The sequence below is a fragment of the Malus sylvestris genome, chromosome 13 (assembly GCF_916048215.2).
Source record: "Malus sylvestris chromosome 13, drMalSylv7.2, whole genome shotgun sequence".
Taxonomy (NCBI): Eukaryota; Viridiplantae; Streptophyta; class Magnoliopsida; order Rosales; family Rosaceae; genus Malus; species Malus sylvestris.
Window position 1 is genome coordinate 553,692 of NC_062272.1, and position 22,432 is coordinate 576,123.

Here is a 22,432-nt window from a genome sequence, read left to right on the forward strand (position 1 = left end):
AAGTAGAGGTCAAATACGTTGAGACATTTGGACTCTTCTGAGCCATATCCAATGGGTCGCCGGCCCAACCTAAAAAATATCAGCGGCCCTACTTAAACCGTAATCTATGGGTTTCAATTACTATAATACCCTAGAACCTAGGAATTGCAGAAATTTTCAGAGACGGAGAACCGTAGGAATCAGGGCGGTTGTTGTGTTAGCGGTGATTAAAATATCTACGAATTTATCAATTCTCGTCGAAATATCCGAAAAATCAAGGATCGATATGAAAAGAGAGTCAAAATGCATACTTCAGGCTGATTTGGTATTGCTGTGCTTTGAAAAAAAAATTATTCTGCTGTGCTATGAGAATAAGCTCATTTTTGCTGCTTCACGTTTTCAGCTTTTTTCACCCAAAATTGTGAAAATAAGCTGTTTTTAAGTGTTTACCAAATACATTTTTTAGCTTAACTTTTTTTTATACCCACTTTTTATAAACGCACATCAGTACCAAGCCAGTCCTTCACCTTATATTAGCTAGATGCAGAAAAATAATGAATACTTATGATATTTACTGATTCACTACAAAAAGTTTGCCTAACCCCTTGCATATTTCGAACTTCTGAACTTTTTTTAGAATTCTTTCACTAATTTCAACTAAATTTGAATGAGTTGATATACCTAATTACCCATCCCATTGTAAATTTTTATAATTTCTATTGAAGACAACCGATATCAATATATCTATTAATATTTTTATTAATTTTGTACATCGATATTTTCACCTATATCGATATTTTAAACACTAATATTAGCAACATCTAATCTAAAACTGTATCGTACCGTACGGAGGGATCCCTATACAAAGCGGGGTTAGTTATTGGCACCCCCGACCCAAAACTGAACCGTGGACATTCCCTACCTGAGCCGTGATCCAGTAGGGGCTTTTTAGGTAAATGAAAGGATTCGTTAGGAGGAATGCCGTTAGTTTAGATTCGGGTGACTAGTCTAGAAAGAAAGCAATTAGGCCATCTCCAACCGAGGGCTGGTCAGATGGCTCGTTTGAGCCCTCTGGCCCTCCAAGATTCTCCAAGATATTAATATTTTAATGAACAGTACAGGGCCATATTTGCCTCCGTCTCCAACCGAGGGCCAGAGGGCCAAAGGGCTCGTTTTAGCCCTGTCACAAAAAACCGTCTCCAACCGAGGGCCAAAGGGCCATAGGGCCAAACATAATTTATTATTTAAAAACTACAATTTAATGTTGTATAAATGGCCTAGGAAGTTATACGAAAAAAATAGAATTGAAAAAAAATATGAAACAAATTTTGTGAAATAGAAGTTATAGGAAAAAAAATATGAAAAAAAATTTGATTCATATGAAAAGGAAAAAAAAAGGGAAAAAAAGAAGTTTAAATTCATTAAAAAAAAAAGAAAAAAAAAAGAGGCCTAATAATCCAACGGCTACTAGCCGTTACATTCAAAAACATTTCAAACTATTAGTGTCGGTTATAACCGACACTAATAGTAGAACTATTTAAAAAAAAAAGCTCTTTAATGCTGTCGGTTTTAATCGACAGCAATAGGAAACATTAAAAAAAAAATAGCCAGCCAGCAGCCAGCCCTCCAGCCCTCTCCGATCCCGTGGGGCCCTTCCAGATTCCAAAGCCCTCTGGCCTAGCCCTCGGTTGGAGACGGTTTTAGGGCTATTTTCGGCCCTCTGGCCCTCTGGACCCTTCGGTTGGAGATGGCCTTAGAATTTAGGAAGGTTGTTCCATTGATAGAAGTGAGGATCCTCGCCGGATCCTTTTTGTAAGGATCCGAATATCCTCAAATTACATGTATTTATCGTATATTGTACGGTTAGTTTCGTCAGGTACTGTTTATATTCAATTTTAACTAAAAAACTTTGCAATGATTTTTGACCGCATAATGTACGATGAACGAATATGATTTAAGGATTTCAGGAATCCTAACAAAGAGAATCCGGTGAGGATTCTCTCACCATTGACAAGGCAAGAGCAAGAGTCCAAGTGGCAGTATTAGGCCAGGCCAAATTCAGTCCTTAGATAGGACTTTGAATTTCTTCAAAACATAGTCTACATAATAACAGTAAATTCTTGTTTTGTTAGGAGGGTAAACACATTTCTTCTTTTGTTACAACACAATTATTACTTTCATTTTTTTTACAGCATCCAACAGAAAAAGCAAACTGTGGAAACCCTATCAAATCTTGTATATGTATAGAAATCATTGACCAACAAAAAAAATTTACTCCAGCTATGTCACATAATTCACTTACCAAAGGAGTTGAAAAAATTAAAAGAACAACCAATTTAGCTTAAGCATACCTTGTTTGAGGAATCATAATTGTCGTAGATACGGTGTCCTTACCTTTTGCTTTGCTAATTTTTCTTTATTTATCGTCCTTTCTCGAAAATATATTATGTATGTATCCACCATTGCCCTTCCCCCTTTATTTTGTAGCATTCATACCGGTCCTCAATTTTGTTTTCATGATAGAAATAACAATGTAGTATAATGTAAAGAAGTGACATTGATAAATTAGGGCCAAGTCTTCTCTAATTTCCGTGGAGCAAGGTTTGTACACGGCGATGAACAACAATGGAGTTGACCTTTAGTGTCTGTTTGAAAGTGATTATGAGAGGACCAGCCAAGTTTTCTCCGATTTCCAAGTAAGGTTTGTACACGGCAAATAGATAGACAATAACTATTAAGGTTATTTTTAGTGTTCATTTTGAAGTGCTTCTGAGAGGGACATAATCACTTATAGATTGAAGCATATAAGAGGTGTTTCTCTTTAAAATCAGTTCAAAAATCATTTTAAGTGATTTTTCGAAAGGCACATAGAAGGAGTTTCTCCATCAATCACCTTTGGTGTGTTTTTTCCTATAAGTGATTATGATCTTTCGAATCACTTCCAAACAAAGTCCTTTGGTTTGGTGAAGAATCCGTAAATTTCTCTAATTTGTGATTTTATAGTCCATGATTCATGATATCCACGATTCATGATCTATTAAAGTCCACAAAGTATGAATTATAGTCCACTCAAAGTAATTCCAAATCTATGAAGTTAGTGATAGAAAGCATGTCTGGCTTTTCTCTCTCTGTCTCTCCCTCCCTTCCTGCGTGTGTGGCATGCCGGATAACACACCAGATAGTACTATGTTTGGTGTCATTCCGTCTTAAATTAGCACCGGATTATTTATGTGGTCCGTCCTATTTTATACGACGTACGCCGGATAACTTATACACTCCAAATCGTCGGTATTAATTAGTCGGGTCGCTAAAAACAAAATCAAGCTGGCTCTTTTTCCATCTCTCTTACTAGTTTTAAATTGTGAAACTCAGTGCCATAAATGTTCTTCAATCTTCTTTTGAGGAAGTAAATGAACATGATAATCTTTGATGAATTGAGTTTTTAATCTGGTACTGCACCAAACGCCCAATTAAATAGTCAGTACGCTCGACTAAATAGTCAATACTATCCGATGACAAATTATCTTACCCGATTGAAATAGTCAGTACAGTCCGAGCTGCCAAACGAGGCCTTATGGGTGTGTTGAGAAGTTGCCTCTGTGTTCCTATGATATGGGTGCTAAGGATTTCTGGGTGGTGATTGTTCTTGCCCTTGCTTCCAAGCTTAAATCTTGGGCTCTCAGAACTTGACATGCAATCCAAATGATATGAAAGCATTGGTGGATTTCATGTCAAGTTTAACAACTGTGATCGACGAGTGGGGAAACAGTTTCTCATCTGATTGTTGTAAATGGGAAGGCATCACTTGCAACTCTTCATCTTTTTGAGTGGTTAAGTTGGAGCTTCCAAGTAAAAGACTAGCAGGCAATCTCTCTGCATCTTTAAGCACTTTGGACCAACTTAGAACCCTCAATCTCTCTCAAAATTTCCTCAAATGCTCCATTCCAATTGCACTCTTTCGTTTGCGAAATTTAGAATTAGAGCTCTTAGACTTAAGCTTTAATGGCTTTTCCGGCCCCATTCATTTCGGCATTGATTTACCTTCAATCTAGTTCCTTGACATTTCCCATAACCTTTTGAATGGTTCCCTTCCTGGCAGCATGTGTGACAACAATTATACTCAACTTCGGGTACTCAATGTGACCGCTAACTACTTCTCTGGCAATCTTCCACCAGGTTTTGGCAATTGTACTTCCTTAGAGGACCTTGACCTGAGCACGAATTATCTTATAGGCACAGGTGATGGTATATTCAAAGGTTTATTGCAAATGTGAAAGCTAACCTGATTGAGTATTCAAGACAACAAGTTTGCTGAGCCACTTAGCGAAAAATTCGGTAACCTCATTAACTTAGTTCGTTTGGATATCCCAAGTAATGAGTTTTTAAAAACGATCCCAGATGTTTTCTACAGCCTTGGAAGATTACAGAATCTTGTACTTTATTCAAATCGGTTTGGTGGTCAGATACCCCATTCCTTGTCGAGTTCCTCGACCATCTCTTTGTTTAATTTGAGAAACAATTCATTGCAGGGCACAATTGATCTTAATTGTTCAGCAATGACTAGTTTGACCTCTCTTGATCTCGGTTCCAATCAGTTTAATGGGCCTATTCCCTCCAATCTTCCCTCTTGTTGACATTTGAATAATGTCAATCTTGCCTGTAACAACTTCACGGGAAAAATACCAGAAAGCTTCAAGAGTTTCCATAGCCTCTCTTACCTCTCGCTGTCAAACTCCAGCCTTTCTAATATCTCTTTTGCCTTACAAATTTTACAGCAGTGCCAGAACCTGACTACTTTGGTTCTCACCTTGAACTTATGTGGCAAAGTACTGCCTGCTGATCCAATCCTTCATTTGGAAAAGTTGAAGGTTCTGATCATTGCAAATTGCAGGCTCACAGGTTCAACACCCCTATGGTTGAGTACTAGCAGCAGATTGTAGTTGTTGGATATATCGTGGAACCAATTACAAGGAACAATTCCAATCTGGTTTGGCAATTTTAGCAGTCTTTTCTACTTGGACATGTCGAATAATTCGCTTACGAGTGAAATCCCTTGAAGCTTAACTGGACTACCGAGCCTCATTAATGGGAGGATCTCCACTGAGGAACCTTCTCCTGATTTCCCTTTAGTCATGAAAAGGAATGTAAGTGCACGAGGGTTGTAGTACAATCAAGTGTGTAGCTTTCCACCGACGCTGGAACCAAGTAACAATAATCTTTGCGGACCAATTTGGCCAGAGTTTGGGAAACTGAAATTGCTTCATGTTTTGGATCTTAAGTTCAACGGTCTATCAGGACCGATTCTGAGTAGTTTATCTGCCAAGTCCAACTTAGAGATTCTGAATTTGTCTCATAACAAGCTCTCCGGGACACTCCCGCATTCACTGGTCAATCTTAACTTCTTGTCCAAGTTTAGTGTTACAGTCAATCAGTTATACGGGATAATCCTTACATGAGGTTAGTTTTCGACCTTCTCAAGTTCAAACTTTGAAAGGAACAATCTTAGCGGATATGATGCTTTCCCTTGTCCAGCATGATTGGATGCTCATCTAGGAACATGGTTCGGGAAATCGAGCAAGGATTATACAGGAGTTATTGCCAGAGTCGGTGTCGAATTTGTATTTGTAATAGCATGTTTCATTGGAATAGATAGGTACGTCCAATGACGGATCCAGGAAATAATATTAGGGGGTTTAGTAAGAATAGTGCGCACAAGCTATCGCCATTTCATCAAGTCTTAGTAGGCCTGAAGTCATTTGGAAAGGCATGCTGCACACCTGTTAATGTATGCAGGGGCAACACCCAAGGTATCCATGGACATTTATCGAGTCTTGGTAGACCTGAGGTCAGTTGGAAGGCATGTATGAAACCAAATCTAATCTTCAAAAGGGCAGCACTCAAGGTATCCATAGATATTCACCGAAATTCGGAGGGTGAGCACCCAAAGTATCCATAGAAGTTCACCGAAGTTTGAGGGGGTCAGCTGACCCCTCTGCCCCTCAATGCATCCGCCCCTGGGTACGTCTAGACTTTTTAAGGAGAGTACATCCTACATCCTTTTTATTTTATTTGTATTTGGAATAACATGTACATTTACGTTCGTGGTCTAATGTATAGAGAATTAGCTTGTGGTTGTGTAAGTGAGAAAGATTCCAGCACCGGCATATTCATATGCAGCGACACTCGCACACGAATGGTGGGAGGTGCCATATACGAACATTTGTGTGCAAGAACTTCTCCCAAGTGATGAAGGTGGATTCCTTTGAATGTAACAAAAGAAAAACATATGAAATGTAAGGGTTGCAAATTAGATAATACTTGGCTCAAACCATGCCTGAAGAGCTCTGCAGTTTACCCACTTACACATGCCTAAAGACCATGCCTGGAGAGCTCCAAATTATGGACGGAGATCCTCTCCGGTTCTCACTATCTAGAGTCCAAAAAGTAGGAAATTCGGATCACACAAGTTGAATATGACAGTCCTTATCAACTCAATCCCCATACCCACTTCACACAAATCAAAGGCCCTAGTCACTCTTTCTCTCTCTTAAACTGTTCGAATTTTTTAGTCCTAACTCTTAAGGCTCCAAACAATGAGATTCAACAAGAATCCAAATTCGCCACCACAAGGGAATTATGAGGTCCGATCGTCGAGCCAACTAACCAATACGACCTACGCACAAAAAAAGCCACCCCTAATCGACAAGTTTGGGCTGATTTAAATCTCCCTCCATTGCCCAAGCCTAATGCAGGTCCTCACTTGTGCTTTCTTAGTTTCAAAAGGCCTTGGGCTTATTACGACCTAGGAACTATACAGCGAGGCCCATATTATATCCAAAAGGCAAAAGCCGAAGACACTGCTTGAAAGTGAGTAGTGACCACATGATGTTTTGCTTGTTAATTAATAGGATGATGAGATAATCTAATAAATTATATTGCTCACGTTGAAAATCTAATTACACATTTACTTTTGGCACAAAAAGTATTAAAGCATAACATGATTTGGAGTGTCTGCTACATTTTTTTTTTTTTTTTTGAGTAGGTTGCTTTATTCATCCTTAAGAGATAATACAAAGAATAGTACAGAATTATACATACCATCGGGATGCGTACTGCGACTCCTAATTTCACAACAGGGATGAAAAGTGTTGCCTAATCACACAAAAAGCATTGAAGAACATGGAAATAAGAGACAAATACCACCAAATACTACGTAGGCATACCAAAAAATTTGAGGGGAGAAGAGGAAACACCTCCCCGCTCAAAAGTTACAAAACTGGAGAACATGGTAGTCCGTCACTACTCACGAGAGAGTACCATAACCGGCGCTGGAAGAGGCATATATAGTTGGGACCAAATCATAAAACGGACCCTCGAATTGGTTATAGATGCAGCGGCATGGGTTGCTCATTATTCATTATTGAAGCATGTAATGTAATCCACTATTAACCCACTCATTATTTCTCTAAATGCGATTAATTAACATCATTCGATCAATCTTAAGACTTGGATTTCACGAAACATATGATTAATTTTCTCTTTTATTATTTGTGTAGTGCGTACTTATGTAGATGATGACGCAAGGTTGGCATTCTCTCCCTAAGTTAATTAGGCCATCTCTAACCGAGGGCTGGCCAGATGGCTCGTTTTAGCCCTCTGGCCCTCCAAGATTCCCCAAGATATTAATATTTTAATGAACAGTACAGGGCCATATTGGCCTCCGTCTCCAACCGAGGCCCAAAGGGCCAGAGGGCTCGTTTTAGCCCTGTCACAAAAAACCGTCTCCAACCGAGGGCCAAAGGGCCATAGGGCCAAACATAATTTATTATTTAAAAACTACAATTTAAATTCAAATATAACGGCTAAGTGACGTCAACATGATGTCAGCTAGCCGTTGGTAGCTGACATCATGCTGACATCAGCTAGCCGTTAGATTTGAATTTTTTTTTACTATAAATAGGGTGGATATTGGGCTATAATTCACACAACTTTAAATTCAATCTATTTCAATTCAATCTCTTGCAATTCAATCTCTTTCAATTCAAGTTTTTAAATAATAAATTATGGAGTAGGCTTTTAAGTTTTATGTTGTTAAATGTTTTTAAAAATGTTGTTTAAGTTTCATGTTGTTAAATCTTTTTTTATGTTGTATAATTTGTATGTTGGTTAATGTTATTTAATGTTGTTTCATATTGTTTAATGTTGTTTCATGTTACTTAATTTAATTTAATGTTGTATAAATGGCCTAGGAAGTTATAGGAAAAAAATAGAATTGAAAAAAAATATGAAACAAATTTTGTGAAATAGAAGTTATAGGAAAAAAAATGGAATTTAAAAAAAATATGAAACAAATTTTGTAAAATAGAAGTTATATGAAAAAAATATGAATCAAATTTTGTAAAATAGAAGTTATAGGAAAAAAATAGAATTTAAAAAAAAATTGAAACAAATTTTGTGAAATAAAAGTTATAGGAAAAAAATGGAATTTAAAAAAAAATATGAAACAAATTTTGTAAAATAGAAGTTATAGGAAAAAAAATAGAATTTTAAAAAAAATTGAAACAAATTTTGTAAAATATAATTGAAAAAAAATATGAAAAAAAATTTGATTCATATGAAAAGGAAAAAAAAGAAGTAAATTCATTAAAAAAAAAAGTTAATACAACGGCTACTAGCCGTTATATTAAAAAAAATTCAAACTATTAGTGTCGGTTATAACCGACACTAATAGTAATTAAAAATAAAAAATTTTCTTTTGAATAATTATTACTGTCGGTTATAACCAACAGTATTAAAAAATTCTTCTTTAATGCTGTCGGTTATAACTGACAGCAATAGGAAAACATTAAAAAAAAAAATAGCCAGCCCGGGGCTGGCTGGCTGGCCGAAAGTAGCCAACCCTCCAGCCCTCTCTGATCCCGTGGGGCCCTCCCAGATTCCAGAGCCCTCTGGCCTAGCCCTCGGTTGGAGACGGTTTTAGGGCTATTTTCGACCCTCTGGCCCTCTGGACCCTTCGGTTAGAGATGGCCTTATATATGTACATACCACTATTAATGATCGTGATCTCTCACGACAATAGCAAGCAATAGCTTTCATCTCAAAACAAAATAATGAATTAAAATTTTTGTAGACGATCTGTTGGCAGTAGGCACACAATTTAACGAAACGCCACGTGTCATTTTGCTATATGTGCCACGTGTAATGGATCGGGTCGGGGCAAGTCTGCAAGACTAGTGGAAGGCAACTGTTAGATGAAGTAGAATTCACTTCCCTTCAAATATGAGCGGAAGAAAGAAAGAGAAGATTTGGAGGAGAGAAATCTTACTCCTTGTACAGGCTCAACTTTCTCACAAAAAGTATATGAGTTTGTTGGTTGAAACTTGTAGGTACTTAAATTAGTGGTAGCACCACCACGAGAAGGACTGGAGGATGATCCCACAGAAAAAGGGCAGACATGCCACGAATTATCAATATACATTGTCCAATCTAGGGTTGGGATATAATTAATATGGGATAATTTGATTGCGGTCCCTAATCTTTAACATTCTTTGATTAAAACCTTAATAGTATTCAAAGTTTGATCAAGGTTCCTTGACTTTGTACACCTCATTATATTACTATTAATATTTATATTCTTATAGTTTTGCAATTAATTGTTTGATATTTTATGAGATTTATAATCCTATAAATTTAAAATCCTTCATTATAATACTATTAGAAACGGTTATAATAAAAAAAATTCAAACATTTTAATTGAATAAATGGATAAAAACTATGTAAAAATAAGAAATAATAAATGGCAAAAGAATGTATCCATAGTGTTAAAAAAATTGGTACATTTCACATATAACAAAGTGGTACATTAATAAAGAAGAATGGGTACATCATAAATAAATTAGGGTACAAATAAAAGATTAAAAATTATGAGTACAAATGAATTTTTAAAAATATAGGTGCTAAAAGAAATTAATAAATGGGTACAAAATAAAACTAAAAAGAAAATACTACAAATTTAAAAAAAAAATGTTGCAAATTAAAAGTGGGTACAAACTAAAAATATAAATATATGGTACAAAGTTTAGGCATAAAACATAAATATACCATATGTAATTTTTCTATCATTGATTAAATATACAATGTCACGTGATGGTATATACATGGGTACAAACACAAATAAAACTTTAAAAAATATGGGCACAAAAAGAAACTAATATATGGGTACAAATTAAAAATGAAAAGAAAATTGGTACAAATTAAAAAAATATTTACAAATTAAAAATTGGTACAAACTAAAAATAAAAATACATGATAAAAAAATTTAGCCATAAATATAAATATACTAATTGTAACATTTTTAACACTAAAGGAATATATTTAAAAATAAAAATATTTTATTATTCAAATAATTAATGATGTTATTAATACCAAGGACCTTGATCAAAAATTGAAAATGAATAGGATTTTAATCAATGGAGTAACAAAAAGAAGGATGTCAACCTAATTTTCCCTTAATTATTTGGGAGGTGGATGTTGGTAACAGGGTTGAAGAGAGAAGGTCTAATTCATTATCGACACTCTCATTTACCTGTGGGAAATTTTCAAGCCTAATACGTGAACAACACAACTTAGGTGACGTGCAGTGCTTGCGCCCGTTGGACTTCACTTGTAAGACAACCTACTCTGATACCATTAAAAAAATTTGAGTTCCACTATAAAACTAATTGGCAATTAAGTGGCGACATCATCTTTCACTCTGCCTTGTGTTAGAGCAATTTTGTTAACCGAAAGTACTTACTCTACATGCATGCATCCTCAATCGATATACACTACTTGGATCATGAAATATCAGTTTTGGGCAGTGACTAACAGCTTTTTCCACTTTTGTGTGTGAATTGAAATTACGATAAGATGATATTGCATATGAGACAGACACATGTAACCAGTTGTGAATTGGACTTATAATACATGTGACATCTTTTATCATTCACAAGATCGACCATGCATGCGTCTTCCTAAGGATAAAAAGGTTTGAATTTCCTTTTTCAAGGAGCTATAATTTATTTGTATTTTATGTGCTTATTTATTTGAGCTATAATTTCACAAGATCGATCATGCATTTGTCTACTTAATTGTTACGATTGAAATTTCGATGTTTATTAAAACATAATGTCTTCAATTTATTTGAACTTAATTAAATGCATGCACAACAGTGACAAAGTCAAGATTTCATGTGTGAGGATCTCTCACATGCATAGTTAATTTGAACGCAGATCATGAGAAATTTGCATAAAAATTGAAAACCCCTAAATTCAATAGAAAGACTGAAAAAAAAACATTGCACAAACCTAGAAACCCGATTATGAGCTAAAAAGTAAAGTTTAAAATATAAGTTAAAGCAAAAAAAAAATTTATAAAATAAGAAGGGAAAATGAAGACTGCACTACAATAAGAGAGATGAAAATAAAAATAAGGCTGGCCTGAAACGAAAAAGAGTTTAAGTTGAGTACATACTTAAATTTTAGGGAACTCTAATAAAAAACTCCAGGTAATGTACACTTTAACGAAAAATCATATTTTTACACTAAAAAGTCAATCCTGATACTATTTAATTTACTCTTTATTTAGTCTTTATCGTTAAAATTCAAAGTTTTCAAATCTTTTTAATTAATTTTCCTTAAATTTTAAGGGTAAACTAATAGGAAAACTAATGAAAATGGCTTGAAAACTTTGATTTTTAACGATAAGGACAAAATAAAGGGTAAAGTGAATAGTACCAGTATTGACTTTTTAGTGTAAAAATACGGTTTTCGTTAAAGTGAACAATACCAGGAGCTTTTCGTTAAAGTTCCTTAAACTAATATGTAATAACAACATCCGCTAGAGTAGTATGATAAAATGGCAAAATGGGTCACAGGTCATTTTGATCCCTTGTTGGCTCCGCCCTGCCCCACAAGATCTGCACAAACCCTCCCTCTCTATGGTCCAACTCTGCTGTTCATATTTGACCCTTGCGAGTTGTGAGCGACGTTGTTTGTTTCTTTGTATAAAGATAAGCGTTTGAGATTTCAGACATGCATGCATGCATGCATATTTGACTATTCTGATTCCCACAGACTTATAAATAAATTGTGTGTAAATATTAATATTACTAAATAATAAAGACAACAAATTCATTAAAAATAAAATAAATAATCTAAAATATATTGGAAATCCAGAAGAAGCAAAGTCTTGAACTGCGGTCGGTCCACGGCGATTCGATTTCTTCAAACTTCGGATCGAGCATGCATGGTTTGACAATCCATGGAGTTCAAATCTCTAGTTTATACAAATAAAAAAAATTCAATCGTTCACCTAACCTTAAGAAGAATATTAATAAAAATATATGCGGTGGCGGATTTAGAACCCTATCATTGAGGGATTTCATGTTAAAAGTAATTTTTTTTAGATAAAAACAGGATGCTGCCGACACGTGTTAGCAGACATTGCATCAAATACTTGGTGGACACAAAAGAAACCTATACCCAACATTCGAAGAGTGCTCATAAGACTTTCGTATGCATATTTCTCAAACTCTGAGTGATCTTGGAACCACCTTATCCCAATATACATACTTGTTTGAAAATTGAACCCTTAATCCTACTAATTCAACTATCATGTTACTTTCAGCCTCTCCGTATCCCTTAATTTTTATTAGAAGTCATACCACATTCTTTGGTGTAAGTCAAGGATGGTTTCACTTTCAATCTTGTTCCTAAAATTTGCCGACTTGTTTTCTAATGTCAAATTGTATTAAGCTGAACGTTTGACCATTGTTGAAAATCCATTTATTAATTTTGTAGAGAAAATCATTTTCCCGAATCTCCATCTTTGACTTTGGTTTCGTTTACTGTTTTGAACGATGACATTTTTGTTCACAGTTTTTGATACACTAATATATATTTATACTAATAAAATAAAGGAATAAATTAATTGCAAACGTGTTATTCTTAAGATTTCAACTTGAGATCACTACTAAAAAAAATTCCCCTTTAAGAACACGGTTTTACTGTCATTAAATCAATAGGATATAATTTAAAAAACACGGTTGTATTGAAAACACGATTCAATACAATAAATATCATATTAAATCAGTTAAATTTTATTTTTTCAAATTTCTAAATGATCATATTATAACACTTGAGTGGATCAGATATACTAAAAAATCTTTCATCGCTGTCCGTAGCCAAACCTATTGCAATTGACCGGCTTTTACCGGTCACCACTTTGTTCTTTCACATAAGATTATAAATACTGTCTGAAAAATAGAAGTGCTCGCTCGCAGCAGAAAATTGAAGAGAGAAAAATCGGCGAGGAGAAGAAGAACTGCAACTGAAAAAAAAAAAAAATCCTAAAACAAAAGATGAAAACTTTGATTTATTCATTCAATTGTATCATAGCAGAAACCTTGTTTCTTTGAAGTCAAAAGGCTCAAAAGCAAATCCATTGCTCTCTCTTTATCTGTCAGGTTCGTCTTTTTACTCTCTCTTTTTTATTACGTTTCTGCTTTATTTCTTTGAATTTTGATTAATTTTCGTTTTGTTTTCCTGTATTTTTGCTTCATTTCTCAGACATTATGTTTGATACAAGAAAACCCACCTCTGAAAGTTTGGTTCTTGGCAAGGGTTTTGCTGCTGCTGCTGCTACTTGATTGTACACTCTCTCTCCTCTCTCTCTCTCTTCGGGAGGGTGTGTTTCTGTGAAATGGGTGTTCAAGATTTCTGGGTTTTCATTTTTGTTATTGGGTTTTGCTTACAAGCTCGGGTTTCGAGCTCTCAAAACCTGACATGCAATCCAAACGATTTGAAGGCATTGGAGGATTTCATGAACGGTATAGATTCTGTGATTGATGGGTGGGGTAGCAATTTCTCACCTGATTGCTGCAAATGGGCAGGCATCACTTGCAATTCTTCTTCCTCTCTCGGATTGAACGATTCCATTGATACTTATAGAGTGGTTAAGTTGGAGCTTCCAAAGAGAAGGCTAGCGGGAAATCTCTCTGCATCTTTAGGCACTTTGGACCAGCTTAGAACCCTCAATCTCTCTCAAAATTTCCTCAAACACTCGCTTCCAATTTCGCTCTTCCATTTTCCGAATTTAGAGTTCTTAGACTTGAGCTCTAATGATTTTTCCGGCCCCATTCCTTTCGATATCGAATTGCCTTCAATCCAGTTCCTTGAAATTTCTCAAAACTTTTTGAATGGTACCCTTCCGGCTAGCATCTGTGACAAGTCTACTCAGCTTCGAGCACTGAAGTTGGCTGTGAATTACTTCTCTGGTAACCTCCCACCAGGTCTTGGCAATTGTACTTCCTTGGAGGACCTCTGTCTAGGCATGAATAATTTCAATGGCGGTGTGCCCGAAGGTCTATTTCGTCTGCGAAACCTATCCCGGTTGAACATTCAAGATAACAAGCTTTCCGGGGTGCTCAGCGAAGAATTCGGCAACCTCACCAATCTTGTTTATTTGGATATCTCAACTAATGAATTTTCAGGAACCATCCCAGATGTTTTCCACAGCCTTGGAAGATTACAGAATCTTGTACTTCATTCAAATCGGTTCGGTGGTCGGATACCCCCTTCCTTGTCGAGTTCCTCGACCATCTCTTTGCTTAATTTGAGAAACAATTCATTGCAGGGCACAATTGATCTTAATTGTTCAGCAATGACTAGTTTGACCTCTCTTGATCTCGGTTCCAATCAGTTTGATGGGCCTATTCCCTCCAATCTTCCCTCTTGTCGACATTTGAATAATGTCAATCTTGCCCGTAACAACTTCACGGGCGAAATACCAGAAAGCTTCAAGAGTTTCCATAGCCTCTCTTACCTCTCGCTGTCAAACTCCAGCCTTTCCAATATCTCTTCTGCCTTACAAATTTTACAGCAGTGCCAGAACCTGACTACTTTGGTTCTCACCTTGAACTTCCGCGGCGAAGAATTTCCTGCTGATCCGACCCTTCGTTTTGAAAAGTTGAAGGTTCTTATTATTGCAAACTGTAGGCTCACAGGTGTAATACCTCAGTGGTTGAGTACTAGCAGCAGATTGCAATTGTTGGATATATCGTGGAACCAATTGCAAGGAACAATTCCAGTCTGGTTTGGCAATTTTGGCAGTCTTTTCTACTTGGACCTGTCGAATAATTCGTTTACGGGGGAAATCCCTAGAAGCTTAACTGGACTACCTAGCCTCATTAGTGGGAGGATCTCCATTGAGGAACCTTCCCCTGATTTCCCTCTGTTCATGAAGAGGAATGTAAGTGCACGAGGGTTGCAGTACAATCAAGTGTGGAGCTTTCCACCAACGCTGGAACTTAGTAACAATAATCTTAGCGGACCAATCTGGCAAGAGTTTGGGAAACTGAAATTGCTTCATGTTTTGGATCTGAAGTGCAACAATCTCTCAGGACCAATACCGAGTAATTTATCTGGTATGGCCTGCTTAGAGACTCTGGATTTGTCTCATAACAAGCTTTCAGGTACAATCCCACCTTCGTTGGTTAAGCTTAGCTTCTTGTCCAAGTTTAGTGTTGCGGACAATCAGTTATACGGGGTGATCCCTACAGGAGGTCAGTTTGGGACCTTCCCAAATTCAAGCTTTGAAGGGAATAATCTTTGGGGCGACCATGCGCCCCGTTCATCAAAGGAGCATTATCCTCTTGGGAATCCCAGCAAATCAAGAAAAAATAGAGGTGTTATTGTTGGTATAGCTGTCGGAATTGTATTTGGAACAGCACTTGTTCTTGCTCTCGTGTTCACAATTTTGGTGCGGGCACATAGGCGGAGAGAGGTTGATCCTGAAAGAGAGGACCACGATACCAACGAGAAGGATTTGGAAGAATCCGGGTCAAAACTAGTGGTTCTGTTCCAAAACAAGGATGCCAATAAAGAGCTCTCTATTGATGACCTTCTACAATCTACCAACAATTTCGACCAAGCAAATATCATCGGTTGCGGGGGTTTTGGTCTGGTTTACAAGGCCAGCCTTCCTGATGGTAAGAAGGTTGCTATCAAGCGGCTTTCTGGTGACTGTGGCCAGATGGACAGAGAATTCCATGCTGAAGTTGAAACCTTGTCTAGAGCTCAGCATCCAAATCTTGTACATCTTCAGGGGTATTGTACGTATAAAAGTGACAGGCTTTTGATATATTCTTACATGGAGAATGGTAGTCTAGATTACTGGTTACATGAGAAAAGTGATGGTCCGACCTCTCTAGATTGGAATGTGAGGCTTCAGATTGCTCAAGGGGCGGCGAGAGGGCTTGCTTATTTGCACCAGTCATGCGAGCCCCACATCCTTCATCGGGATATAAAGTCAAGCAACATCCTTTTGGATGGGAATTTTAAAGCACACTTAGCGGATTTTGGTCTTGCAAGGCTGATAGATCCGTATGATACTCATGTAACAACTGATCTTGTTGGGACATTAGGCTACATCCCTCCTGAGTACGGCCAAGCCTCTGTTGCTACTTACAAGGGCGATGTGTACAGTTTCGGGGTTGTTCTTTTGGAGCTGCTCACCGGAAGGAGGCCGATGGATATGTGCAAGCCAAAAGGAAGTCGGGATTTGATCTCGTGGGCCTTTCAGATGAAGAGGGAAAAGAGGGAAAGCGAGGTGTTTGATCCTTTCATTTGTGACAAGCAGCACGATGAGGAGCTGTTGTGTGTTTTTGAGATTGCATGCCTCTGTTTAAGCGGATGCCCGAAGGTGAGGCCTTCAACGCAGCAGCTAGTTTCGTGGCTCGAGAACATCAACACCAAGAAAGTCTAGCATTGTTTTCAGATAAGGAAGCCAGGGAAACCCTGGTTGTACAGCAAATATATCTTACTTGTATAAGAAGTTATATCTCCTGATCTATAAATTGTTGTTTTTGCGTTCTCAAAGTTGGTTTTTGTTGTGAATATGTATCCTCGACATATATGGTTTCGTATTGTATAAAATAAAGGTTCCAAGGCTTTTGTGCTGTGGTTTGTTCATATTTTTTAGAGATTGATGTTCATGATTGTTGAGAGTATGAATCACACATCGAGGAAAGAATGGACCTTACATGTACTTATAAATAATTGAGCTACTCTCCGTATTGTCAGTTGGTTTTATTATGGATTTTCAACTTTCTTTACGGTATCAAAGCAGGTTGTCCCATGTGTGAAGTCTAATATACCTCAACTTTATTAAAATACCTTCCTTTCGAGTTCAATGTATTGACTTTACTGTGCACATAGGCTGTTCAGAATTGCTTCTATACGAAACACTAGTGCTCATAGGTGCCTTTACCCAATAGTGCTTTTATATCAACGTGTAAAAAAGAACATAGCATGCGCTTCTCTAGATAAGCGATTTTGTAACCACAAACCGACCCCAAAATTTTCTATCAAACGTAGTAGAAAATGATTTTGGTTTTCAAAACGCACTTTTAGTGCTTGCAGAAGCAATTCCATTTAGAGTTGAAACACCTTAAAAACATGAGAACTTTAACGTAAAGCTCCTGGTACTATTCACTTTAACGAAAAACCATATTTTTACCCTAAAAAATCAATCATGGTACTATTCACTTTACCCTTTATTTTGTCCTTATCGTTAAAACTAAAAGTTTTCAAGTCATTTTCATTAGTTTTCTTAAAAACATTCGTCCACGGTTGAAATTGTTGGACGTGGCCGATTGACAATTGCATATCGTGCATTTTCCCAAATCCATTCACATCGACATCAATTTGTGCAAGAAAAGTCTACAACACCACCAATTTTAGTCTATTAAATTTGGTGTTAGTCAGAAAGGAGGAAGGTAGCGGAGATGGACCAAATCTTGTTCCATCTCGTTTGCATTTGAGTTTATAGTTTTGACTAGAAACCTAAAAGTAAGCAGCATCTTTCACGTTCACACACATGATGTTCAATTCATTTTCGCCATGAGCATGATGGCTGCAAGTATTCCGTCGGCGATGATTCAGAACACCATTTTCTTCCTCAAGAAAATAACGGACGGAGTTGAAATTGGTGAGCAAGACGAACAAGTGTCAGTTATGAATTATGATCGAGTGTGATTTGAGAAATTTGTCTACATGAATATTCTCATGGCTGTAGATAAAGCTTACATTCACGAGAGAAAGAACGTCATAGAATGACCAAAAGACCACGACACATCGAAATCTGATTTCGTAGATACATGTCAAAGAACAACAAAATAAAAGAAGAAGAGATTGAATCACTCATGTTTGTCGAAAACAGAAGTTATATTTGGCACTTGAATTGATAATGTCTGTTCTGACTTTCTACTAAGCATCCACAAACAAGAAGTCTTGCTAACAATGGGCACACATATAAGATGATCACTTCTTTGAACAAAAATGGCACATTGTATGAGGAGGAGGAGGATACTATTATCTATCGGCGTATCAGGCATTGCATTCCATGTCATCTTCCATCTCATGCACAGCTTGAAGTGGACCACTTCCAGACATAAACCCACTCTCCGAAAGATTATTCAAAGGACCATTTCCAAACAAGCATACCTGGGGCTCGATCTGGTTCAAGCGGTTCCACTCATCATCTGATAGAGACCAACTGAAGATGTCTATGTTTTTTCTAATCCTATCAGGCTTCAGACTACAAGGCAGCATGCTGGTTCCTCTTTGCAGCCCCCAACGCAAAATAACCTGAAACCGATACCAATGTGTTACTAAAATCACAAGCACAAATGAATAAGACAGTGGTTTCCATCCCCATCATAACCATGCTTGCAGAATCTAAAGATGGAAAGTAAAATGTTGAAGAACACCAATCGCAAAATACTGGCTCATGTGTAGTGCAAATCACTAGCGAAACTATAACTTCCAAACACGTACAGACCCCACCTCATTTCTAAACATAAATGTGCCACGACTAGCTTAAGATAGCATAATCACTGGAGGACCAAGCATACCAAGTTACCAACACCAGGTATAATCTCTCTCTTTAAATAAGTATTATTGTGTAGTTTCTGTTTAACGTATAACATTCCTTAGTACATTAACAATAGCAAATATAGCATAAAGTTACTGGTGGGGTGAAGAAGACCGAAGAGAAACTAATGTTGATTCAGTATATGATTGTGGTCTTAATTCAATGAGGGAACCACTCCAGACCTTTCGGTTTATAGTCTTAGTTTATATCTTCCCAAAGTCAATCTTGCAAGTTCAACCTACCTATAGCAAAGGGATAATAGTGCAAACTTCAGACTTTGGGAAAATTTATAGAAGCCTACTCTGATATGGGTCTTGAAATCACTAGGATATGCAAATTATGTAATGGTACCTCCATTTCTGGTACATAGCTTGGATGATATGAATGGTATGGAGAGAGAAAAGGACTGTGGAATGTAAAGTACCTGCTCAGGTGTTTTTCTGTGTCGGTCTGCTATCTCTGCAACTGTTGATATTTTCAGCATAGGCCCATGCACAGACCTTGACCTCCTGAATGATATGCGAGGAGTTCCAGGTTCATCTTCCCCACCAGAACTGCTATCAGATGGTCCAGGAGTAGAAGTTGGGACTCCTAAGGGTGTGTGAGCAGACACATGGATACCTTTCAATCGACAGAACTTTACGAGTTCATCTTGCCTCCAAAAGGGGTGCAACTCCACCTAAAAATTCAATCATAAATCAATTAAGCAACCTGAATTATGTGATAATATCATAGATTGAGCAGCTTCAAAACCATAACAACCTAGATTGAAATAATGATGATGGGAGAATAATTAAAATCTAGCTAAGATGAACATTGAAATCCAGCCACTATACCAGAAAAGAGTTGGGAAATGTGATATAGCATAGAGCAATCTGCACCAAGTTTGATATATAATTGGTTTCCAATGACAACATTGAATCAGAAAGGTCATGAGAGGAGCTAGTCCTACAAATCAGTCTCTTTTCAATAAAATTAGATTCAAGTTCAGCTAGTTTTGGAGCACAAATGCAGTGCAGTGAAAATATTTATTAACATATCAAAGAAAGTTCAATGATCGGAGAAGGGGAAAAATTAAGTCTTTAAGTTTGTTTTTTTGAGCCAGACTATGCTAGTAGGCCAATTCTCAACACAACTCAAATGATGATTTTCTGCACTTCACATTACAATGTATACCCAAGTAGGACCTAAATGGGCTGCTTCAATACAGGTTATGTTATGCAATTTTGTTATATTACTGCATGTTCCTTCACATTGCATTGAATTCCACCGTTCAACACTTACAAATTACTATGTGAACCAAAAAAATGGAGAAATTGTATGAGACGATTCATTCATGCTATTAGATTGTAGCAAAATAGTTGCTGAAAAGCCAACTTATCCAATGAATTTCCTCATCAAAATGGTACTAGATTAAATCACTTGTCTACTCTAACATATTAGGCCCATGGATCAACATTGTAATCAAAGAAGCAGCAGAAAAGGAAAAAACAGATGGAAATCCATTGCATCATTCAAACAATATGAACTACTTATAAAGGACAAATTCTGATGCTGAGCTGTTAAAAATAGCAAGAATGATCTACGAAATCCAACCTGATTGACAGCGGGTACAATCTTTGCAAATTTAAGCAATTGTTTGATTTGCGAAACACTGAAATTGCTGACCCCAATAGCTCTCACCAGACCCATCTCAACCAGACCTTCCATAGCTTTCCATGCTTTCTTCAACCGATTCAAGAATTGCCTATACTCGCTCCCAGACTTTGAAGGCGGATCAGTAGCATCACCAAACGCTGAGCTATCAGGCCAATGCATCAAATATAGATCCAAATACGAAACTCCAAGATTCTTAAGAGAATCTCGAACATAGTTCTCAATTTTATTGAGAGAATTCATTGTGCAGTAGAGCTTAGAAGTCAAGAAAACGTCTTCCCTCTTCAGTGAACCCCTAAATGCTTCAGCTAATGCTTCCCCAACTTCGATCTCATTACCATAAAGATGTGCACAATCTATATGGCGGTAACCCACTGATAACGCCGTTTTTACGGCTTGAACACAAAGGTCTCCGCCACTCTGCCATGTCCCAAGTCCAATGGCAGGAATTATATCCCCTGTGTTTAACACAAAGTAACTTCCTGGTGTTCCAAACTTTCCCTTCATCCCTCAAGTTTCAAAGGGTAGATTCTAAACAGCCCAGCAATCCAAATTCCCCAGAGTGCAGCAATCAAATCGAAATTCCAACAATTCAACTATATTAACAGGTGAAATATGAGCTCCAAGCAAACTACTACGAACCCAAAATCTCAGAAACGGGAACAAAGTATGCAAATCAAACAGAAACCCAATTAACAAACATCAAAATCTGATAAACCCAACTCGCAGAAACTCAAAAGAACAATTCCAGTCCAAAAAGATAGCAACTTTGACTACAAAAATTCCCCCACAATCTAATTGTCAAAAGGTCTGAAAGAGAGCTCACCACGACAAGAAGAGAAGGAAAAGGCCAATGCTGAAGCTAACAACCAAATCCTTTTGCTTTGGAAACAAATAGAAGCGTGCCACAACTATGTCGGCTGAAGTATATACGAACATATTCAATCAAAGGGTCATGGTCAACAACGGCAGCACAGAGAGAGAGAGAGAGAGAGAGAAAGAAAGAGGAAAGGGAAGCCCCCAAAACACAAAACAAAAGGCTTAGCTGTAATATCAATCTCATTCCATGATGAAAATGCAAAGGACAAACATTGCTCTCTCTCTCTCTAATTATATAATTAATACTAAATTAATTGTCTTTTTCTAATAAAACTACTATCGGAGGAATGTGAATCATCTCCGAATCATTTTTGTGAGGATCTTGAAATTTTTTAAATTGTGTCAATTCATCTACATTGTGCGGTCAGTTTTCGTCAGTTACTGTTTATGTTTAATTTTTAATAAAAAATTTAAAATAATTTCTGACCGTACGATATATGATGAACCGACACAATTTAAAATTTTCCAGATCCTCACAAAGAGGATCAGAGAAGATCCCCATTCCTATTAGAAAAAAGGTTTAGAGAGATGGGGTTTAGGGATATAAAATTCAATGTTTTACCCACCCACCTTAGAATCCCTCCTCCCACCACCCAACCTACACCCACGTTCATCAGATTTGAAATAATTATAATCTCTCTTTGTTTCGACGTGAAAATATTTTTCTAATCTTGTCTGCGAAAGTTGTAGCAATTAAGGAAAAAAAAGGAAAGCTGTGCCATAATATAACGGTAAAAGCAAACTGCATCTTGTTTCACTTTTGGGTTCGGAGTCTTGTACTCCAACTTTGACTCTACGCCTTCGGTCGGTTTTATTCATCATTCATTAACGTAATGATGGATAGACGAGTGATGTAGCAGGATTAGGAGTAAGTTTAACTACAAGGAAAACTCACTGATTAAGCACTCGTAGGGTGAAAATTTTCAGCTTTAGGAATCAAACTCGA

General features: G+C 37.0%; 2 protein-coding genes and 1 pseudogene across 2 annotated transcripts; 2 read left to right on the plus strand and 1 right to left on the minus strand.

Annotated features, from left to right (window-relative positions):
• Positions 1-3,591: 3,591 nt before the first annotated feature.
• Positions 3,592-5,645, plus strand: LOC126596698 (phytosulfokine receptor 1-like; annotated as a pseudogene).
• Positions 5,646-13,277: 7,632 nt separating this feature from the next.
• Positions 13,278-16,976, plus strand: LOC126597521 (phytosulfokine receptor 1). Its single transcript, XM_050264319.1, has 2 exons — positions 13,278-13,483; positions 13,587-16,976. The coding sequence occupies exon 2, from the start codon at positions 13,720-13,722 to the stop codon at positions 16,780-16,782; it is 3,063 nt and encodes a 1,020-aa protein (XP_050120276.1). The 5' UTR covers positions 13,278-13,483; positions 13,587-13,719; the 3' UTR covers positions 16,783-16,976.
• A 1,247-nt stretch (positions 16,977-18,223) lies between these two features.
• Positions 18,224-21,634, minus strand: LOC126596157 (aldo-keto reductase family 4 member C10-like). Its single transcript, XM_050262649.1, has 3 exons — positions 20,548-21,634; positions 19,376-19,630; positions 18,224-18,665 (listed from the first exon to the last, which is right to left on the minus strand). The coding sequence occupies exons 1-3, from the start codon at positions 21,112-21,114 to the stop codon at positions 18,405-18,407; spliced, it is 1,083 nt and encodes a 360-aa protein (XP_050118606.1). The 5' UTR covers positions 21,115-21,634; the 3' UTR covers positions 18,224-18,404.
• Positions 21,635-22,432: the final 798 nt, after the last annotated feature.